Raw genomic sequence first — 23,327 nt, 5'->3', positions numbered from 1 at the left:
ATTATCTAAATCGGTCCTGGGTCTCCTCCCCTAGGTTGACTCAGCCTCAAATGAGTACCTGGTGCGGCGTGCAAACATCGCCACTTGGGAGACAAAGGCGGCCGGGCGTGGTGCTGGCCACCCACCCCCTCGTGTGCCGTGCCGGCCTTCATGGGTGCTCGCTAACAGCACTTGCCCCAACAGTCTGCTCAAGCTATAGGGGTAGCAGCGGGGGGGGGGGGGGGGGTCTTTGTATTTGTGCAGCGTGGTGTCTATACGTGCGCGTTAAGGGAATGTTGTTGTTGGCGGTGTCGTCGTGTGTGTGTGGTGGCACGATTTGTTTAGACCGCGCCGCGCACTTCTGATTGTGTCACATTACGCCCGAGCCGTCCCCCCCCCCCCCTTTCTTTAAATTTACAATCACTGGTGGTGATGTACACGGGATTTTAACTCGCGAGGGGGGCTCGCTGTGGTCTGCAGATAGGACGACTCGGTGGGGGGTGGGGTAATGATTCGAGAAGAGCGAGAGAAAGTTGCGGCGTGAAAAGTTTCGCCCGAGAGAGACCGCTGCGGGCACGTGCGCGCTTCGCGGAACTGCGCGCGCGATGTTTAACCCTCAAACAGCAGAGACAATCAGCGATGCATTGAATGCGACGTACTCGCGTACGTTTAGCCCCATGCGCTTATTCTGTGCATGCATGTAAAACACACGCATATATATACACACAGTATATAATTTACACACAACGTAAGTGCACAGTATCGTTGTGCGCGCAATGCAAACTTGGTTTACAAACAGCCTCGAGCCTGCACGCGTTGCACGAGGCTGGCGGGGAAGGTGTCGACCACGCGTGCGACACAGCCCATGTGCTCACAGCAGCTGCGGTCCGTGTCGACGTGATGGCTACACGGGTGCGATAAACGCGCGCGCAGCCCCTGCAATTTCCTCTCTCGCGTCACTGCTGGCGGTAGGGCCTCCACTCGAGTGTGTATGGCCCACTCACTGTTCCGCGTTGTGCAGACGTTGTTGGAAGACACGGGGGGTAACCCCGCACTTTACCCCAACGCACGCGACCTCTCCGATCGGCGAACGGAGGAAGTCGCCCATTTACAACCCCGAGGCCGAGAGAGGCGGGGAGAGATTTAAGGAAGTTTCCCAATGTTCAAACTGCCGAGTCCGTACAGCGTATCGATGTGGACTGTATTTAAGTGCATTCAGGATACGGTACGTGCTGATTTGATGAGACGCGCGTGATTACGTTTGTAAACGTGGTGTGTGTGAGTGCTGATGTGATGACACCGTGCGTGGTGTGGATGCAGTGTGCGATGATGATATGCTAACACGCGTGTGTTGCGAGAAAGACGGTGAGCGGTGGTGCAGTGGTTAGTGCACTGCGCTACGAACCCGGCGGCCCGATGCCGATTCCCATTCACAAACCATCATTGGTGACGATAATTTGAACAGGTCTTGGGCCTTACCTAGGTTTACTCAGCCTCAAATGCGTACCAGCACTGGGGAGACAAAGACGGCCGGGCGTGGTTGCTGTCCACAGCTCCCCCTCGTTTGCCGTGTCGGCCTCCATATAGGTGCTCGCTAACAAGACTTGCCCCGAGTCTGTTACGGACTGTGTGCATGTTGAAGCTTTTTTGCACCTTACGTAGCCGACCGTGCTAATCGGAGGTGCGGGGGAAGGACAACAAGCTAAACACAAAAAGCAGTTCTAGAGAAGTGAGTTTTCAATCGAGATGATGGGAAAGTGCGTGGCTCCAGTGGCTCCAGTGGCTTCCCAATGTCGCAAGGAGGAGCGCTCCAGGCAGCCGCAGAAGCACGTCTGAAAGCGCGCGGGGCCAGTGGCCGTCTCTGTTCCATGGTGCTCCAGAAGCCGCTGCGAGGATGACCGGGAGTCTGCGTGACGCTCTGCAAAAAAAGATGCTCGACGTGGGAATCTTTGCTTTTGGTTTGGATGTGCGACAGAGCGAACGTGTGCGGTGGGCAGTGCTGTCCGGGATGGACGCTCAACGCCGCTCTGCACAAGTGCAACAAACGTGAGTGGAACGCTCGTTTCGTGACCATACATCTTCGGACCTCGGAAGCTTTTCAGAAATTGAGCCTGGTCACTACTTGCCTGGGAATACAATATGAGATGTTGCTGTCGGTTTTGCGGTGTGAAGTGGCCAGCACGCCAATGGATTAGTGACTCTGTATGTGCGGATATTAGGTGGGCTTTCTCCCGGTCACGATTGTTTACTCTGACAAACGAAAGAACAAACATCCGAATGCAGGTTTCCTCCAGAAAAATACGTAAATATTGAGTCTCATTGAACCGTCCACGAGTCAATACACTATAATATTGAGTTGACTTGAACCTTTCATGATTAAATGCATGATATTGTTATGTAGTTAAACGTAAAAAACAATGTATAGGCGCAGCCCTGAAATCGCTTTCTCACATCATTGCTGATAGAAGGGTCCCCTCCACTGGTGGGTGAAAGCAATGCTAAGATACACAACCTCCCTTCACTCTTCATGTAAGCGTGGTTTATATAAGGAAAGGTCGCTTGACCGCACACGCTGATGTCATCTTTGAACGTTAAATTACATCAGTTTACAGAGCGCGCAGTGAGCGCAACCCACCAAATCCCACAGAATTTAAAATATGTCCTGGAGGATTGTGCGGCGCGGTTAGAGTCACGTGTTGAATGAGCCACGCTCGCTTGCAGTTCCACGGCTGCGTTTGAACGTGACAACGATCATTGCATCTATAGCAACAATAACGACTTAATGATTTTGAGACCTTTGCCAATCTACTGCTGGATGGATGCCTCTCCCCCACAATCTTCGTTCATAGAGCTTTTTTTTCTACCATACTTCACCAGGCTGGCCCGTGCGAGATTGGTGGTGCTACAGGTTCAGACAAAGCATCACTCGTAATTTGATGTCCGTAGTTAGCCATGGCCGGGAATCGAACACAGGGATTCAAGTTGTCAGCGCAGAGGGCTGACCATTGTACTACCGCTCCACCCCAACGCGCAACAATGGAGAGAGGTTTATTGCATATCCAGTGATACACATAAGGCGAGTGGTACACGTAACAAATGTGTGTCTGACCTGTGATCTCATCGCTATGGTGCGTGTGTATTTTCATTCACGTGGGGTACACAGCGTGGTTCCATGGTATAAGCATCAAGTCGAACACGAATACTCTCACACATTGCGTTGACATTACCCAGTACATACCATCAATCTCTGAGCGAGACAAACATATTTCCTTATTTGAAATGCAGGCATAGTACATGCCTCGCTTTTAAAACTTCGCTTATATATTACTCGTGTGCATTTGTGTGACTTATAATTAAATAATGATGATGATTATAACTTGCATGAAGGCCATGCCGGCATGTCAACAGTGGTTGTCCTATGGAAAGACTGAGCCCCGCGCTAGGAACGTGGAATGACTTAGAATTGGCTCAGGGCCCTACACGAGATATGAGCACGGTTTCAATCTCTGCTCATTGCGTGTCTTTCGGTGCGACGTTCGGCCGACGCATATTCACATACACGGATCAATTGCTGCCTCATTATGGCCTCACAGCTCGCAAGCTAAGCAGGTTGGGCCTGGATAGGGCTCGTAAGGGCGCGGTGGCCACCTTGCACAGCCGAGTTGTCACAGGCGGCGGCGAGCCGCGTTGTGGGCAGCAGGTGGCACTGCAACAAACACAGTTGCCCTACGAGGCCGGACTTCTATGCTCACGCATCTCTGCTCCCCCGCCTACACATACCCGTACGGCAGTGACCAGCGTAGTGAAGTATGGGGCCGTCCATAAATGACGTCACGCACCTAGTGGGGGGGGGGGGGTCAGACATTTGTGACGATGTGTGACGAGAAGGGGGGGGTGAGAAATGTGACGTCGCCTCAAAATGCGCAACTTTAAATACATATAGACAACACGTTCTACTTAATTAAATATACTTTTTGATCAATGTTTTCTCCTACAACATCAGAGTGCAGCGGCACATTAAATACGCACTACAATGACAATAGTTTAAAGCGATTTGAAGCATGTTTTTTTTTTTGGGGGGGGGGGCAGAACTTTGTAACGTCATATTTGAAGGGGGGGTCTGACTTTTTGTGACGTCGTGTGACGAAGGGGGGGGGGGGGGTCAAAAATCGTCCAAAATCGCGTGACGTCATTTATGGACGGCCCCTTTGGTCAAACAACTCCCACGGAGGCGCACTGCGTGGGGAAGCTCTCATAGCGGCGGCTGATTTTGCAAAAGGGCTCTTGATGGCACCGCGCATAAACAATCTTGTCTTGTAGAAAGAAAAAGACACGAAAGTGTTACGGTCCGCATCATCTTCACAGGTGTTCCACTGGTCGCATGTTCGAGGCTGGACTCCCGTTGAGAGTTGACACGCATCGGGCGCCTGATTTGGGGCGCGCGTTGAACCCCGCGGAGCTCCGCTGTTGACGCTGTTGACGCTGCGCTCAGCGACTCGCGTGCTGGGGTTTGGTCGCAATGGACACTCGCTCCCGTGGCGCTGCTGGTCTGTCGCGGTTATTCATTCCTTTATTGTTGTTGTTTTTGTTATGATCATTACACCAGCTACTATTATTACCGTGAGTCACGCACGTGATTTGGTGACACCGCTAAAGTTGGCGAGCGGCGCACGAATAACACGCAAACACATTCGTCGGTAACACTGCCGTAGGCGACGTTTCAGGCAATGGCCCGTCATCGTAGCACGCAGCCAGAGAGGAGGGGTAATTGCCCCAAACGCCGCCTATGATATACTCTTTGAAGGCAGTGTTAATGACGAGTCTGATGAGTATCTGCCTTGCCACGAGAAAAGGCACAATTCAGACGCCACGTTCAGTGTGCACTGTGCTTCCTCGAGTCCAGCTGGTGGCGCCGTGAGAGATATAAAATGCCCTCTGTGCATTGTGGTTGCCTTTATGAGTGTAGGGATAAATAACCCTTCCATGAACACATGTGCTTAACACAATTAGAACACGATACTGTGTATATGCAGCTGGGATAGCTAATGTTAACACATAACCGTGTTTTTTTTTATCAGACAGATTATTTATTTATAACCATGAGAGGCCATATGACGCTTAAAAGCCCCTTTCTTTTGGGTGGCCTGGTAAAATGCTTAACCAAACCAATCGCTGTTATAATTATTGTTTCCCAAGACGAGCTTCATTGGGTCTCAAGGCACACGTTCGTGGGAGGGTCCTGCATTGGGCTGTTTGGCGGATAGCAATAATTAGTGCCATTCGCCAAACAAATCATGATAATGAGTGTTTAGCGCGTGGGAGGTGAACCAGAGCCCCAGGTTAAAACTGACGCATGCTGAGGGTGGAACACTCAGCACAGCCATCTCTCGGCCACCTCGTAGCCAATGGCAAGACCTGATGGTCACCCGCTAAGGAATGTCTCACTAGGGTCATGCTTGCTTAGAGCTCGTGAGATTTGAGAATGTTGGAAGCGATAATTGTTTTTTTTACCCTTCTATCTGGCAACAAAACTGACACCGTTTTTTACAAGGAGTCATGTTTACATAGACCACAATACCTGCGGTCATAATGCAAACCAAAAACATAACTCTGATCATGTGCACTGTCCTTGAAGTTGATTGGTCCACACCCGAGACAGCTTTCCTTAGAGCCTAGTCTCACATGGGTTGCATTATGACCGCAGGTATTGTGGTCTATGTAAACATGACTCCTTGTAAAAAAAGGTGTCATTTTTGTTGCCAGATAGAAGGGTAAAAAAAACCAATTATCATATTTTTTACTGGCAAATGAGGTTCCAATGGTGTAAATGTTGGCAGCATTTTGGGGCGATTTGTTTGGAGGGAAATTGTTCTTAAAAATGTTCTTCAAAAAAGTGTTTAATCCAATCATGCATGCCCCCCGATTTGTGTTGTTTTTACAAATATATATTATTATTGTGGTTACAACTGGAATACATGCACTTAAGTAATGAAGCAATTAAAATCTTCGTCTTATAAATAACACGTAATATGTTTTTGGCCTTTGCTGTGTACATGTCTAACATTCCTTAAAGCTGTACCGTGCATGTATAAATATACATATGTGTGCCTACGTAGACACAACAGATAATCCTCTGCTTAGCCTTATAGAGCACGAGGACAAGTGCTCTTGGCAAACACACACTGACATATAAAAACAAAGACAGAGATCCCCAGTTTAATCATATATACCCCGGGGGCAAGTTCCGTGAGTTAGCACCTATTTTGTCTGCTGTTGCACAAGATGGGGTCGCATGGTGGTTCCCAAAGCCTGACTACACACCATATCAGGTAGTATTTAAGGCTGAGTCGACCTTGGGGACACCCAGGATAGGATTAATGTAATTGTGCCTAAAAGTAAAGCTCAAGCCACTGGGTCCATAGGCCAGTGCACTCCATAAAAGACGAAGACCCCCGTATTGCCTACGAACAGAGAGCTTTAAATCAAGATCAAGTCAAGATATGAACAGACTGTTGGGGCAAGTGCTGTTTGCGAGCACCTATGCAGGTCGGCACGGCACAAGCGGGGGTGGGTGGCCAGCACCACGCCCGGTCGCCCTTGTCTCCCCAGTGGCGATGTTTACACATCACACCAGGTACTCATTTGACGCTGAGTCGTCCTTGGAGAGGCCCATGACCGGCTCAGATAATCGTCACCGGTGTTGGCCGTGAGCGAGAATGGAACTCGGGTCGCCGGGTTCGTAGCGAGGTGCGCTGACCGCTAAACCACTGCTCCCTAACACAAAATATCCCCCGTATAGCCTCAAACAAACCACACACGCACAGTGACACGTTGGGTATGTCCGTTGCAAATGTGTGTGCTCAATTTAACTGCATACCGTGGGGTTACCAAATTCTCCACCGTCTTTTCTGAGAGAATGTGGCTCGGTGCATTCCGTTGAAATGTAGCTTTTGTTGAAAGAAGGGCTGCTGTTGGGACAACCATGCCTCAGGTTGCTAATCTAAAGGCCGTGTGAGTTACTAGTAGATTGTGGAAAGAGAGAGAGAGAGAGAAAAGATACGTATTACAACCTTGCTATTTGAATATTAATAATATCAAATATCAGCCCTTTGTAAAGCCACTGTTGGATAAAGGCTCTCTTATGTCGTACTGGTCGTGCACGTTGTTTGGACTCGCTCACACTGGTCAGTGGCAGGTTGGGGAGGGGAGGGGAGACCACGACTCGTCGATGTACCGCTCGCGGGGAATCGAACTCGAGTCACTGGGTTCAAGGTGTAGTGTGCTAACCCTTGTGCCACCACTCCCCTGCTATTTATATTTCATCATTAGGGTTTGTTGTCTGAGCCATACAGTATATGCAACGTTCCTTCTGTCATACTAACAAAAGGGAATTGTTGAAAAACTGTATCTGAAAAGCAATACTTAGGCAGACACAGTACAGTACAATGTTTTAAAAGACTCAATCTTCAAGGTACGTTATTTAAAATACAGTAATTCACAGTTCTTGATATTCAGTCTAATGCACAAACGCATAGCAGCTATAGTTTTGGCTTCACAATAAATGTAGGAAAGCCAAAACAGCTTAAATATTGTTGGAATCTATCAATGGGTAGAATGGTGGCTGAGCAGTTTGCACGCTGCGCTATGAACCCGGCGACCTGAGTCAGATGCCCGGCCATGGATAACGTCAGTGGCGAGTGATATCCGATCTGGTCCTGGGACTTTGCTTCACCAATACATACTCACCAGCCTGGCGAGGCATGGCAGAACAACCTCCGTGACCAACTCAGACAAATGAAGACTTTCATCCAGCAGTGGATTGACAAAGGACTGCGAGATGTATGGCCGAGTAGAGTGGTGGTGCAGTGGATAATGTGGCACGCTAACCACTGCGTTTGGAGCCAGGTGTTCCGAGTTCAATTCCCGGCCAAGGCAGATGTCAGTGGCGAGTGATATCCGATCTGGTCTTGGGACCTTCCCTCACCAACCCGCAGCTCCCTGTGTAGTGACGAATAATGAAACAACCCCCATGACTGGCGTGGCACGGAGACGTCTTCATACAGCGGTGCATTTACAGCACGCTCTGAATTGTTATTATAAACATGTACAGCCCGGTGCCGTAATAATGCAAGCGCTTGACGTGATGCGGAGGTTCCTTTATATCGCGAATGCTTCTATTGGAGAGGACAGCTGGCCCCGTAATTTCCAATGGGAGTTAAATAAGCAAGAAGCCCCACGTGGTGGACCTTTGAAAGTAATACTGTACACTTGGGGCGCTTGTATAATTGCCTGCCCTCTGCAGTGTTTTCCTGTTTGAAAATGGGATGAAAGGAAATTGCTTCGTACGCAGGGCAAACAAAAAGCAGGCCCACCGTTTTTAACCTTTTTCGTTGCCCAGGATAAAATTTTCATATAAAAACCTGAAAGTTATACAGTGTAATTCGCAAGTTGCAGTCACTGTCTCCGAAGTGCCAGGAGTACATTGCTGGATGAGAAATTAGGGTTTGGCTCGGTGCGCAGACCATCTACACTTGCGATTTTTGGAATTTCCGAATGAGGTCTAATTATTGGAAAATGATTGGCCAGAATGGATCCGCGGAATCTACGTTGGCATTGAGTCTCGAGTCTGCAGGGCGAGAGTCCTTGTTTTGACGCAGCGGTATGCACTGCTCTGTTGAGTCCACTGCCACTTTTAAAGGTATCTTGTGCTGCCGTTTTCGTCAACATTGAGATGTTCGGGGTCTGCCAGCAGATTTAACTGTTGTCACATGCAGTCAGAGAGCGACATGGTCGGAGAGTTTATTTAACCAGGTAAAAACTTGAGCCTACGTAGAATATTTTTACTGTCCCCCCTGTATGTACATGAAGGCGGAACAGCAGTAAAGTGAATTGTTCACGGCACTACGAATCTTGCAACCTGAGTTCAATTCATGAGTGGCGAATTATATCGGAGTCGATCCTGCTCCCCCAACCTCTCCCCATCCAAGGACCTGCGTCACCAGTGTGGTGAAATATTGTCCAGCAGCCCCAATGGCTGATTCGGCATGGGGGAACCTCCATCCACAAGTTTGTTGATACAAGGGAGAGATAATTATTCAAAGATGCACAGATATTCAAGATGCCTTACAACCATTTGAAGATACGTAACCATGTCCTTGTGCTCTGCCTGCACAGCGGTGTGCGCGCCTCCGTGCCAGAACGACGGGATGTGCCTCCGGCCGCAGCTGTGCCTCTGCAGGCCGGGCTTCCATGGCCAGAGCTGCGAGGTGGCCAACCTGTCCCCGTCCCGCGGTGGCCACCCACGTGCCCCCGCCAACTCGGTGCCCGCCGCCCCCGCCGCGTCCGTCCTGTTGCCCGGGAAACAGGAGCCCCGCGCAGCTCCTCACGGCGCACACCTGCCCAAGACGCAGTAAGTGTGGAGGGTGAATGTGTCTCACTCACACCTGCCCAAGACGCAGTAAGTGTGGAGGGTGAATGTGTCTCACTCACACCTGCCCAAGACCCAGTAAGTGTGGAGGGTGAATGAGTCCCACTCACACCTGCCCAAGACGCAGTAAGTGTGGAGGGTGAATGTGTCTCACTCACACCTGCCCAAGACCCAGTAAGTGTGGAGGGTGAATGAGTCTCACTCACACCTGCCCAAGACGCAGTAAGTGTGGAGGGTGAATGTGTCTCACTCACACCTGCCCAAGACCCAGTAAGTGTGGAGGGTGAATGAGTCCCACTCACACCTGCCCAAGACCCAGTAAGTGTGGAGGGTGAATGAGTCTCACTCACACCTGCCCAAGACGCAGTAAGTGTGGAGGGTGAATGTGTCTCACTCACACCTGCCCAAGACCCAGTAAGTGTGGAGGGTGCATGAGTCTCACTCACACCTGCCCAAGACCCAGTAAGTGTGGAGGGTGCATGAGTCTCACTCACACCTGCCCAAGACGCAGTAAGTGTGGAGGGTGCATGAGTCTCACTCACACCTGCCCAAGACCCAGTAAGTGTGGAGGGTGCATGAGTCTCACTCACACCTGCCCAAGACCCAGTAAGTGTGGAGGGTGAATGTGTCTCACTCACACCTGCCCAAGACCCAGTAAGTGTGGAGGGTGCATGAGTCTTACTCACACCTGCCCAAGACCCAGTAAGTGTGGAGGGTGCATGAGTCTTACTCACACCTGCCCAAGACCCAGTAAGTGTGGAGGGTGAATGAGTCTCACTCACACCTGCCCAAGACCCAGTAAGTGTGGAGGGTGAATGTGTCTCACTCACACCTGCCCAAGACCCAGTAAGTGTGGAGGGTGCATGAGTCTCACTCACACCTGCCCAAGACGCAGTAAGTGTGGAGGGTGCATGAGTCTTACTCACACCTGCCCAAGACCCAGTAAGTGTGGAGGGTGAATGTGTCTCACTCACACCTGCCCAAGACGCAGTAAGTGTGGAGGGTGCATGAGTCTTACTCACACCTGCCCAAGACCCAGTAAGTGTGGAGGGTGCATGAGTCTCACTCACACCTGCCCAAGACGCAGTAAGTGTGGAGGGTGCATGAGTCTTACTCACACCTGCCCAAGACCCAGTAAGTGTGGAGGGTGCATGAGTCTCACTCACACCTGCCCAAGACCCAGTAAGTGTGGAGGGTGCATGAGTTTCACTCACACCTGCCCAAGACCCAGTAAGTGTGGAGGGTGCATGAGTCTCACTCACACCTGCCCAAGACCCAGTAAGTGTGGAGGGTGCATGAGTCTCACTCACACTTGCCCAAGACGCAGTAAGTGTGGAGGGTGCATGAGTCTCACTCACACCTGCCCAAGACGCAGTAAGTGTGGAGGGTGCATGAGTCTCACTCACACCTGCCCAAGACGCAGTAAGTGTGGAGGGTGCATGAGTCTCACTCACACCTGCCCAAGACGCAGTAAGTGTGGAGGGTGCATGAGTCTCACTCACACCTGCCCAAGACGCAGTAAGTGTGGAGGGTGCATGAGTCTCACTCACACCTGCCCAAGACGCAGTAAGTGTGGAGGGTGCATGAGTCTCACTCACACCTGCCCAAGACGCAGTAAGTGTGGAGGGTGCATGAGTCTCACTCACACCTGCCCAAGACGCAGTAAGTGTGGAGGGTGCATGAGTCTCACTCACACCTGCCCAAGACGCAGTAAGTGTGGAGGGTGCATGAGTCTCACTCACACCTTACAAATAGGAAAATAGCACACACTTGTAACCGAGGCACAGCCTTGTTTTTGTTCACCTTTGTGGGCTGCAAATTAACAGTGGGGATGTAGTAGGAAGCAGACAAAAGCCTTGCTTTGTGGTGGCCGTATAAAGTGGCACTGACATTTTGTGTGAAACATCAAGTACAGCAATTTGGAAATATGAGAGCATTGATCTGTTTCATTTGAAAGTTTGCTACAGTGATATCACAAATAATGATAAAAAAAAAGATAATGTACAGCCGATTATTCTTTGGGTCTTTCGGTAAAGTCACGTAGATAGAACAATAAAATAATACAAATCTAGATGAAAATAAAGCTAATAAAAAATAAATATAACGACGTTTCGATCGCAACACAAGTACGGTAATCGTTTCACCTGATGACGATTGCTTGTGTTGCGATCCAAACGTCGTGATATTTGTATTATTTTGTATTATTATTTTTTATTCACTTTATTTTCATTTTTATTGTTTTATTGTTCTATCTACGTAACGTTACCGAAAGACCCAAAGAATATGAATTCCTTGCAGTCACGAAAGCTATAAGTTAAGATTTACAGCCGATGGTCAATCCAACTGCTGGGTGAAGGCCTCCCCACGCGGTGTTGGCCAGGAGGTTGTTTGTCCTTGCTTCACCACACTGGTTGCCAATGAAGGTTTGTAAGAAGGGTTTCAAAATCACTCACAACTCATGTTAGCCTCCATAGCCGGGAATCAAATTCAGTTGTCTGGGTTCATAGTGCAGTGCGAAAACGACTACCGTTCTCCCCCATGGCCCAGATATGCCCGATATAAAATATAAATCTACCCATTTGGTTGTCATCAGAGGCATGCGTTTAATCCCTAAATTTATCATACCGTTTCTCCTTTGGGTTATTAACTCGAGTCGGACCATCGTTGGAATGTGACGGTCTCCTTGAGCAGTATTTCCACGTGGAAAAGCTTCTTTCCTTTTAACCGCTCAAGTGATTTTTACTCAATAGTTCACACTGCTTGCAAAAAAAAGAGGAAAATGTATTCGGAGGGAGAAGAAAGCCTCGCGTCGTTTGCACGAAATTCAATTGCAATGTGACGCCTGTGAAAAGTAAAAAAAATCAAATAGCTGTACGAGCACTACAACCTGCACCGAGTCTCGCCACTGCAGTGCCGATTTCTAAAGGTGTCCCGCTTCTAAGGGCTGTTGAAATGCCGGCGGGGGGGAGTGAAGTATCATCACTCCTGAACTTCTCATAACTCTTCTCTTGGCCCGGAACGCCTCATGACGGCAGTGGAATTGTTCGTGCTAGGGACCGTGACAGACAAAAAGGGGCCTTCTTAATGAATACCAAAACTTCCAAACCCTTTTGATGTATATTTATTTGCTGGCTGTACATTCCTTTGTTAAATATTTTTTTTACAGATTTTATTACAAAATATATTTCTCCTGCATCCGGACGGGTGGCGCTGCGAGAGAGAGCGCCCTCGAGTGCAACCAACAAGAAGGACGCCAGTTCGCATCCCTGTCATGGCCACGCCTAGCATCGGTGGAGAGTGAAATCCTGAATCGTTGCTGCCCTCCCCCCCACCACCAGGTTTCACCAACATGAAGTTACCGGCATGGGGAAGTATGGTCAAACATCCCCCCCATGACCGACACCGAGTGGGGAGCCCATTACCCAGCATTTGGATAGACATGACTCGACTAACGGTCAGCAAATTGCGATTTTAAATCCCATTCAGAGATTCACCCAGCAGCAATATCAGCACTGCTTCGTGCAGAGTGAAACGTGGCTGAATAAAATAAGAATATGAACAACGTGGTTGTTGTATGGAGAAACTGAACTTGTATCACTGGCTCTTGACTCACCATGAGAGATGAGCCTTGATCCTCTTGACTCGATACCACACACGGTTGGCACCGTACCATGTGCTCTCGGAGGCGTTGTTTTTCCGTTCGTTTAATTCCCCGATAACAGCAGAGAGACTGCACGCAGTGGTGTGACCCCCCCCTGCCCCGCAAGAGACATCAGAGCGTTGTCTCTGGCACATCTTCATGAGGTCTGAAAAAGACGAACAAAAAATGAGGTCAGTGTGTGTCCGCGGTGGTGTGCAGACAGCGTTAATAAAGTCACTCCCAGCGTTAATCTGCCTTGTGACGGAAAATTTGAGAAAACCATTGGGTAGGCTGTAATTTTGGGCAATGTTCCTGTTTTAGAGTCGAAAGAGGAATTATGGTTAGGCCTGCTTTCACCCACATTCCACATCCAATCAATGCACATGTCATCATTAGAGTAAGCATGCTCCACTTAAATTCTAAAATTAACCGTGTTCATTGGAAATTCTTACGCGGGGGCTATCAGGCCCACTGCACTTGAGAACTTCCAGGGATATAAACCCATCCCCTTGTCTGTGGCGGCTCAATGCTCTGGCAGCCCGCTGAGCCAGCCACCTGCGTTACCTACAATCATAATTGTACATACGACCCCTTTGTCGATCCATTGCCGGATGAAGCTCTCTCCCCACGCTGTTGTCGACCCATGGGGATTCGTGATGAAGCAGGGGGGAGTGGGTGGGGGAGCCGGTACCGGTTCAGATATCACTCGCCACTGAATCAAAGTCGGGTCGACGGGTTCATAGCGCAGGAGGTGAACCACTGCACCGCACTGCTTCGTCCCCAGCGGTATCAGCCTACAGTTTGCAATGACGCACGTCTACAGCCAGATTGTCAATCTGGTGCTGGATGTGGTCGTCCCGACGCCTTGTGGGTCCTGAGGGTTTTTTGACCATAGCTCACCACGCTTGCCAGCGCAGTGCGGTGAACGTCGGGGGAGTACAGAACGGCATTTCACTACCGTAGCGACACATTCATATCAACGGGATACACATTTATAATAATAACATAATCGCGTATTTTTAACTCTCTGCGTGTACACCGTATTCTTATACTGTATACATATGGTAGCGAGATGTGAACTACCTCGCCTGGTCTACAGAAGGTCGTGGGTTCGATCCCGACCCTGACGCCTGCTGTATATTCCGAGTTTGCACGCTCTCCCCGTAGTTGCGTGGATTTTTTTTCTCCGGGTCCTCCGGTTTGTCCCTCCACGTTAAGAATCAACGTGCGTTTTAGAGTATTGGACTGCTGTAAATTTCCACATGATGATGCGCCACTTCGTTAACCTATCATTTGCGTGGCCAGATGGCTTCTGCAAAAGAGCTATATAGCTCAGTGGGTCTTACATGGTACAAAATAAAAGTCGTATTTTTTTGTTTAGTTTTTTAATACGACCCATGCCTTTTTTTGCGTCCACATCCTCTCGCCTTAAATACCGGCGGCGCTTTGCTCCTGGCCAGCTGTCAAACGGCTGAAGAGCGTTGAGCGTGGCGAATGTGCGAGTCACACGCTTGCCTCTGCAGCTTAGTCCCGCTCGGAGAATGAAAGTGGAGCCTGTGAGCCTGCCTTGCGATGGGTCCATGTGCTCCGAGCCTGCAGTCAATGATGGATGGGCATGTACTCAGCATCACGTATACCCACCCCGCCCACCCTCACCCCCCCACCCATTGCAACTTTTCAGACAGAAGGCACTCATGTCGTAAAATTCAGGATGAAGCATTCCTTCTACTTTAATACGCCTAAAGATCTGGCAAAAATAAAGTCAACGCCTCTCCCACGCCGTGCTGGTCATGGAAGTTGTTGTTGTTTTTTTACCATACTTCACCAACCTGGTCAATGCGGATTGCTGAAGGGGCAGGGGACTCTTGATTGGTGACGGGGAAGAGTGCCCGGTTCATATATCGCTCGCTGCTGATGTTAACCATGGACAGGGATTCAACTCAGGTGGAGAGGTGCATAGCCATGCACGCTCAGGCATAGAGCATAATGTGTGCGAGCAGAGCACAGCACAACAATTGATTTTACTGCAATGCCCTCTGCGGAACACAACATCGCCTCTGTCACCGGTGTTATGGATGGTGGTCACCTTTCCAAACACTATCTGGGCTCAACTCTGCTTAGCTTATGAGATCTGATATCCGGAGCATTTCCGTGAGATTTGGTCATAGGTGCTGGTATCGCGCTCACATCCTGAATGGGATATCATGAGAGCATGAAAGACAACACGCAAAAACACTTGACTTGCTTGGTCTCTCTAGCAAGTCGTCGGTTGTTTTGGTTAAACATCGCCTCCTCTTGACATCGCAGTGCGCAGAAGTGATACCTGGTGTCGTCTTTGTCATACCTGCCCTCGGAAGAGCGAAAGGTGAGCTTTACCCGTACATTAACACCTGTCATTGCTTCTTACAATGACCAGCATTTGAGTTGACAGCCAAGCTGAATGATTTGCAAAAAAAAAGCTTTTTATTTTTAGCAGCTTCCTCCAACACAAACAGGTGCAATAATAATGGATACTAACGCCGTAATAATAATTTATATTTGTAAGGGTGAATTTCATCCGAAGATCCTAGTGTGCCACTGTGTATGGAGCGCAGGAAATAAACAGACTCGGCAGGGTAAAGAGCCTGAACTCGGGGGTGAAGGTCAGTTTAAGGAGGTGAGTTTTCAAGACGGACTGAAATATCTCTAACGACTCCAATTGTCTCATAACCAAAGGCAAAGCCTCCCGTAGTCTAGGAGCTGCGCCGAGAGAACAGAGTTTCGACCTCAAGAGTGCTGAGAAGAAGGTGATCTGGACATCTCAGCGACACTGCTGGAGTAGACAAATGGAGCAGTTCCTGCAAATATTGTGGAGCTAGCCCATGTGGAGCCTTGTAGGTCAGCAGACGGATCTTGTAATCCACTCGATACTCTCCAAAATATTCAATGCGGTTGGGGGAAGCTTTGCATGAACCACCAGCTTATAATTTAGTCGATTGCAAGATATTAAACACGCCATTACCGTTCTGCGCCTCTTTATGAATTGTATTAAGGACATTTGTTAAAGTTCAAAACACTTCCTTATTATTTATATTGTATCTGTCTGGTGTTTAAATATGTCCGCTTTGTTTATTTCACTTGTATTCCTTGTGACTGCAAAAGACCTTGCACTTATAATATTTTCCCTGGCCATGTAAACATGCCTTCAGAGTTGATATGCGAGTAGCTCACCGTGATGGTTGCGGGTCTGCACAGTATGGGTACAAATGCGTGCGGTCATAGTTTTTATTTTCCCGCTAAGAAGCGTAAACCTGTCTTAACTTTTAAATTCACCAGGTGAGACCTGTTTTATAGGAAGGGAGAGAAAAAAAAATACCTCAACATATGAGTACGCTGCAAGTGACAGGATGATATACACAATGATGTCAGTGGCTACGGAATTGTTTGAGCGGCCATCCGACATGTGTGTGTGTGTACGCTGGAAGTTCGGCAATGGACTAGGCGTGCCAGTGCGCTGTTTGGAGTGCGGTGTGCATCGGTACACGTGGATTTTCGCGTCCGTCATCGCAAAAGGCACTTGGGGGGGGAGGGTGGCTGACGTGCTGTCATTCACATTGCAAAGTTGACAGATATTTTCGGGAGATATTGCGGTAAGAGAGAAGCAAATACAAACAGCTGGGCAGCAGGTGTACAGTTGCCTCCCTCATACTTTCTCTCCAATTGTTCACGCTTTTGAGCAGAACTTATTTGTAATCCCTGAAGAGTGAAGGATACAAAAAAACGGGGTCAGTTTTGCACGGTGCTCAGACTAGCATAAGGTGATGCTCAATTCCATGTCGGTGGCCCAGAGACAGTTGTGGAAATTCCACATTCCTATGTTGGGAAGCAGTGTTCTCATAGGACAACAAAGATAGCTGCTTGTGACTTCCAGAAAAGTGGTATGATGCAACGCCTGTTAGCTATTACGTATATTCATGCTGTTTGGTTCTTTCGGTAAAGTCACGTAGGTATAAAATAATTTGGGATTTATTTTATTTTCTACCTACGTGACTTTACCGAAAGAACCAAAGAGTATGGATTCCTGCAGTCACGAAAGCTTCAAATCAAGATTACGTATATTTTCTGTGCTCCTGAATCAATCCACAGAAAATCCTATTTTATTATCCGCGCCACAATTATTCATGTTATTCACGCATATCCACAAATAAGTGGAGTAACTTGAAAGCAGTGGCATATGTGTCGTATCATCCGCGCTATTATGTGGATAAGGAGTTACTGGAAATTGTCTTCCGGAAGCACCACATCAATCCAAAGAATCCATTTATGTTGGTAGGTAGGAGTCGTGACCCAGAAGTGACAACAATCATCATCATATAATCTGCCTTCATCTGCACACAGCTGCACGGAGCAATAGGAGGGTATATTCAGAGAGTAAGGATCTGCTAATATTGCCCAGAACATGACCACATTTCCGCAGAAGAGAGAATATCCATTGCAGAGTACTTGATTTCTCTAACCCCAGAGTGACGATAGACTGAGCCAAGCGCTTTGCTGACAACTCTACGTAACCATATTGCAGACTGAAATATTTTTAACTCGGCGGTTATGGAACACACGTACATACACACTTCGCTTCAAAACCTTGTTCCTTTGGCTAATAAGGTCCCGGGCACAATTTCGTGCCTAATTTATATTTTCCACTTTCAGTTCCAAGTGCCCTGGTAAGGAGCCAACCGTCATATTTCAAACCTAAAGTCTGTCTTGACGTGAACACACTCGAGCGACTGGGCGCTCTCCAACGAAGACATAATTATTTTGTCAGCCATGAAATTTATTTATATTCCTTATTCGCTCGCTGAAAAAGAAGTCTCGACGTATCTCGTAACAAAACGGTCGTTTATCTTAGGTTTTCCAAAATATTTAACATTTCGATTTGCAGATATTTCCTTTGAACGTGTGATGATCCGGTAAATATTTGCCGCTCATATTTGCTTCGTTTTGTTCGGATGTTTAAATGGTTGTGTTTTTCTGCTGTGCACTTTTGTCTAAGTTGTAATGATACAATGCAAGCATATGTCATTGCAGAACAGTGATTGAAATCTGTTTATTTTTGTATAACAGTATTAACTATAACATTATCAACCCCTTTTATTTTCGATCGTGTTGAAAACTTTGTATTATTCTCCTCATTTTCAAACAACTGGGCGAATGCCATGAACATGAATCCACATTAAAAGCCACAATTTATCGACATGTCTCTTCGGGGTGTAACGATTTGGCCGTAACAATAGCTGAAGGCCTCCCCGCCCCGTATGGGTGATGGAGGGGTTTTGTAAGCGAGGCTCCATCACGCTGGCCAGTGCGGGCTTGTGAGGGGGGCGGGCAAGGATTGGTCGAGATAGTTCTCGCCACAACGCAAACTAATATATATTATCTGTTTACTTATTAACGATTCGTGCGTGGTTAACACAGAGAGAGAGAGAGAGTTCTAACGACCTTCCCAGTGGAGCGATACCTTTACCCTGTAGATAAATGATTTGGATTCAATCTTATGAGTTTACTGTCCTCTCTCGAGCCACTGCTGGATGAAGGCCTCTCCACAGTGTGTGTTGGCCACGGGGGTTATCTTACTTTACTTCACCACACTGGTCAATGTGAGCTGATGAAGGGTCTGGCGGGGTGCCCCAGGACCGCGTGAGATATCAATTGCCACTGATGTCAACTGTGGCCGGCGGCAATCAGACTCAAGCTAGCAGGCTCCGAGCCCAGTATGCTAACCACTCCTCCTCCACCGTGACACCTCATGCATTCAGACAACCCGTGGATGGGAAATGTCCCATTGCCTTTTTTTGTTTGAAAATTTGCAGTGGAATTTTGTTTTGCATACTTGGACGTTCTGCGAGGTATGTAGTTTAGCTTAATTGTTCAATTTCAGTCAAACAAAATAGTGAGCTGTTCAATGTCAGAATTGGTACAGATTCTGCATGAGCGTTTACCCGACGCACACTCGCGAAAAATGCAATTGCTGAGAGCTGGCAATTCAGCGCAGATGAATTAAAACATGCACACGTTTCGCGCAGGTTGCAAATACGAATCAATGTATTTCCATATAAAATAATGCACGTCCAATGTGATTCGTCCTGCGCTTTACGAGTGACTCAATTTGTCCGTGTGCATATTAAATGACACTTTGTCATTTATTCTCGCAATATGGCTTCCCTCCCCACCTTCCCCCACCCCTCGCATTCCCTGGCTTCTTGAACGTGCCCATAGCACGCAGGTGACGTGTTTCTGTGCAGCAGTGCACGAGGCTTGGCGTGCTCATTCTGCCAGACGGTTTGAACCACACGGCCCATGAGCCCGAGCGTCTCTTGTAATGCCACTCTCTTCAGTGGCCCCTGCCGACTCGTGCTGGGCCTCACGGATGCCGACGATGCTCACAATCGAAGCTTTGTTTCACCAATTGCAGGGGGCTATGTGGCAGTGGAGAGTGGAGGGGGGGGGGTTCCATTCCTCTTGTCCAGAGCAGAGATTGAGCAAGGGAGAGAGGAACAGAGAGAGAGCGTGAGAAGGAGGTGGAGAAAGACTGCTGGAGAGAGAGAGATTTAAAGAGATTGAGGAAGAGACAGCCAAGAATGACAGTAAGGAGCAGTTGAGAGAGAGGGAGCAGGGAGAGAGAGTGAGAGAAAGAGCGGATTGACTGAGAGACAGAAAAGGGAGAGCACGTTGCATCTCGTGTCCACAGGCTGCAACTACGCGATCTCGATGGAATTTGTTTCCGTTGAGGGGTGATGTGACCCACGTGATACAGATGATCACATGAATACTATGGCCATGGAGGCCCCGCCGGATCATACTGGGGCCCCACAAGATATGTTTATACACTGTATTCTGTAAAACCATTTCAACAATTTGGTAAGAATGTGGTCCTCCCCTGTTATTTGCAAGTCCTGTATTTTACTGGAAAAATTTCCAAGAGAAATATGTAAATAATAATAATAAACTCTGTAGTGCTTGACAAAAAAAAAATTGAGTCAATAAAAGGGCATTCCCATTGGCTTGGAGATTTACTTAGTTTATGAACCTTATTACAGTTGCAGTAGATGTTGGGCCATGTTAAATGTATGTTTTAACATGCCAATACATACTGTCACGACAGTTTAACAAACAATACACTTACAGTTTAATGCATGTACATTCTTTATTGAGTGTATAAAATGTCCGTTGATTTTCCCCTCACCTTCCCCGGCTCGTGCTGAAGTTCACAATTCCAACGAGAAGAATTCAGTTGCCAACGAGTATCTTTTGATTTTTGCCAGGATTTGAATGCCTGACTGTTTTGAGCCTGAATGTGTTACTGGAGAAGCCACAAAGAAAACCAGTTTTATTTGTTAAAGAATGGCTAAGAACTTGGCCGACTAAGCAGTCAGCTGCTTAAGATTACATTGTTTTACATCTGTAAGTTTTACCTGTCGGAAAAGAGAACGCAATCCTCTTGCGTAACGTAGATTATCAGGCGAAACAGCGTTTCGCATTTTTCTGTTGCACAGTTTAATTGTTTTTACGAAACTTATCGGATATTTAATAATTTAGCTTTGTTACCAATAGTGCCGTTTTTTTAACAACGACAAAGAGACTTTTATGATTGTTAGATTATGTAAAAGCTCACATGCTCGTTTGTCTTTGCGTGCAGAAAATTACGTGCCATTATTTAGTGGCCTACAATTGATTCCCGGCCATGCACAACAGTGACCATTGGTTTCCTGAACCCGGCCTGGATCTCTTTTGTTTTAACTTGGCAGAAAAATTGTAAAAGTATCGGTGTGATAAAGACTGAGGCAAGCAGTGTGTATGTGTGTATTCTAGTCCTGCCTTCCTTAATAGGTGCTTCCTAACAGCGCGTTCCTAACCAGTCTAGACAGAGTGTTTGTGCCTCTGAGTATCGGCTAGCCTTATGAAACTTCAGGCGCCGTTAGCAATCACCAATTTGCCTAGGATTTGGCAAGACTGAGAGAGAGAGTATTGCGTGGAAGCCCACATGATACACACTGGGTTTAATGCAAACACAATCTATGCCTTCTCTATAACAGTTTAAAATCGGCTCACAACATCTGGGTATAATAAAATAAATAAGCAAACAATATGTCTACTTCACATATCCTTCTCTCCACATGAAAATAAAAGTATGTCTTGCACAACCCATCAGCCCACACACCTTTCTGGGAGCGCATCATTTCACCGGCATTGTTTCAAGGCAAGCACAACTTTGGTCCGGTTTCGACATGCAATGCCTCATCAGCAATCGGGCTTTCTTGAATGATTGCTGGTGAACTGCCGGCCGTACAGGCATGAACCATCCACTTACGCTATGGGACCCCGTAGGATTAGGATAATTACATCGTGCTCATTCTATTAATCCAGACAAAAAAAACCCAAGATCCGTCTATCTTCCATCAAATGATATAGCTGTTAAACTGATAAGAACTGTTAGAGGTTCAGGGGAAGGAAAACACGTTGAGAAATTGTAAATTATAATCACTTCCGCTCTTCGTTCCTTTGAAACTGTAGGAGAGTGTTCGCATGTGTTGTGAAAGTGACAGATCAGGATTAAGTTGTTCGCACTTTGCAATTTATCTGCACAGCTTTTCCGTGGCAATTAAGCGACCAGACAAAACAATGTGGGTTGTCGTGGGCTTTGCATCTGTTGTCTTGAATTGCCACTGCATGGTCTCTTTTGCGATGAAACTCGAGTCTGTCGGTTTTAGGGTCTGCTCTGTGCTGTGGCGAGTTGTTGTTTGGTTCGTGAATATGTGTTCGAGATAAGTTTGCTAAAGAACTCCCGCAACAAGCAATTTAACTCCCCAACCTTGTGTTTGTGAAGCCAGCTCTCTGGCATATCACCATGCAAAATAATACGTTACTTCTCTATAGTAAAAAAATGTAAACAAATAAATGGACATTACATTTCCACGCATGCAACGAAGCATTGATTCAACGACTAAACCACATTATTGCACTTAACCGTTCGTGTAATTGAGAACGTATAACTTACACGAGTGTATGCAAATCAAATGTCAAGAGTATAAATGTCAAGCAAGATAGCTGAAGGCAATTAACCTAATGCTGTAACCAAGACAGGACATATAGAAATCATCTACAAATGAGATAAAGACACAGGACAAAAACCAGCATCAATTCTTTAATCGGATCACAATGCGTGCGTGTGGCGGGATGCGTGTGGCGGGATGCGTGTGGCGGGATGCGTGTGGCGGGATGCGTGTGGCGGGATGCGTGTGGCGGGATGCGTGTGGCGGGATGCGTGTGGCGGGATGCGTGTGGCGGGATGCGTGTGGCGGGATGCGTGTGGCGGGATGCGTGTGGCGGGATGCGTGTGGCGGGATGCGTGTGGCGGGATGCGTGTGGCGGGATGCGTGTGGCGGGATGCGTGTGGCGGGATGCGTGTGGCGGGATGCGTGTGGCGGGATGCGTGTGGCGGGATGCGTGTGGCGGGATGCGTGTGGCGGGATGCGTGTGGCGGGATGCGTGTGGCGGGATGCGTGTGGCGGGATGCGTGTGGCGGGATGCGTGTGGCGGGATGCGTGTGGCGGGATGCGTGTGGCGGGATGCGTGTGGCGGGATGCGTGTGGCGGGATGCGTGTGGCGGGATGCGTGTGGCGGGATGCGTGTGGCGGGATGCGTGTGGCGGGATGCGTGTGGCGGGATGCGTGTGGCGGGATGCGTGTGGCGGGATGCGTGTGGCGGGATGCGTGTGGCGGGATGCGTGTGGCGGGATGCGTGTGGCGGGATGCGTGTGGCGGGATGCGTGTGGCGGGATGCGTGTGGCGGGATGCGTGTGGCGGGATGCGTGTGGCGGGATGCGTGTGGCGGGATGCGTGTGGCGGGATGCGTGTGGCGGGATGCGTGTGGCGGGATGCGTGTGGCGGGATGCGTGTGGCGGGATGCGTGTGGCGGGATGCGTGTGGCGGGATGCGTGTGGCGGGATGCGTGTGGCGGGATGCGTGTGGCGGGATGCGTGTGGCGGGATGCGTGTGGCGGGATGCGTGTGGCGGGATGCGTGTGGCGGGATGCGTGTGGCGGGATGCGTGTGGCGGGATGCGTGTGGCGGGATGCGTGTGGCGGGATGCGTGTGGCGGGATGCGTGTGGCGGGATGCGTGTGGCGGGATGCGTGTGGCGGGATGCGTGTGGCGGGATGCGTGTGGCGGGATGCGTGTGGCGGGATGCGTGTGGCGGGATGCGTGTGGCGGGATGCGTGTGGCGGGATGCGTGTGGCGGGATGCGTG

The 23,327-nt window shown here is 48.6% G+C and overlaps 1 protein-coding gene across 3 annotated transcripts in view; it reads left to right on the top strand.

Moving 5' to 3' along the window:
- LOC144937050 (latent-transforming growth factor beta-binding protein 2-like) overlaps nucleotides 1–23,327 on the top strand; it is a 135,827-nt gene that overhangs the window by 1,069 nt on the left and 111,431 nt on the right. For 2 of the 3 annotated variants that reach the window (XM_078864286.1, XM_078864285.1), the window contains 2 exons: nucleotides 1,955–2,025; nucleotides 9,154–9,388. In XM_078864286.1, coding sequence (XP_078720412.1) covers nucleotides 1,955–2,025; nucleotides 9,154–9,388 — 306 coding nt within the window. Of the gene's footprint in view, nucleotides 1–1,954; nucleotides 2,026–9,153; nucleotides 9,389–11,111; nucleotides 11,117–23,327 lie in introns of those variants that run through there. The other variant, XM_078864287.1, reaches the window with a different exon arrangement.

This window comes from Lampetra fluviatilis, chromosome 18 (genome assembly GCF_964198595.1).
Source record: "Lampetra fluviatilis chromosome 18, kcLamFluv1.1, whole genome shotgun sequence".
NCBI classification, from domain to species: Eukaryota; Metazoa; Chordata; class Hyperoartia; order Petromyzontiformes; family Petromyzontidae; genus Lampetra; species Lampetra fluviatilis.
This window is presented reverse-complemented; position numbering and strand designations above follow the sequence as displayed.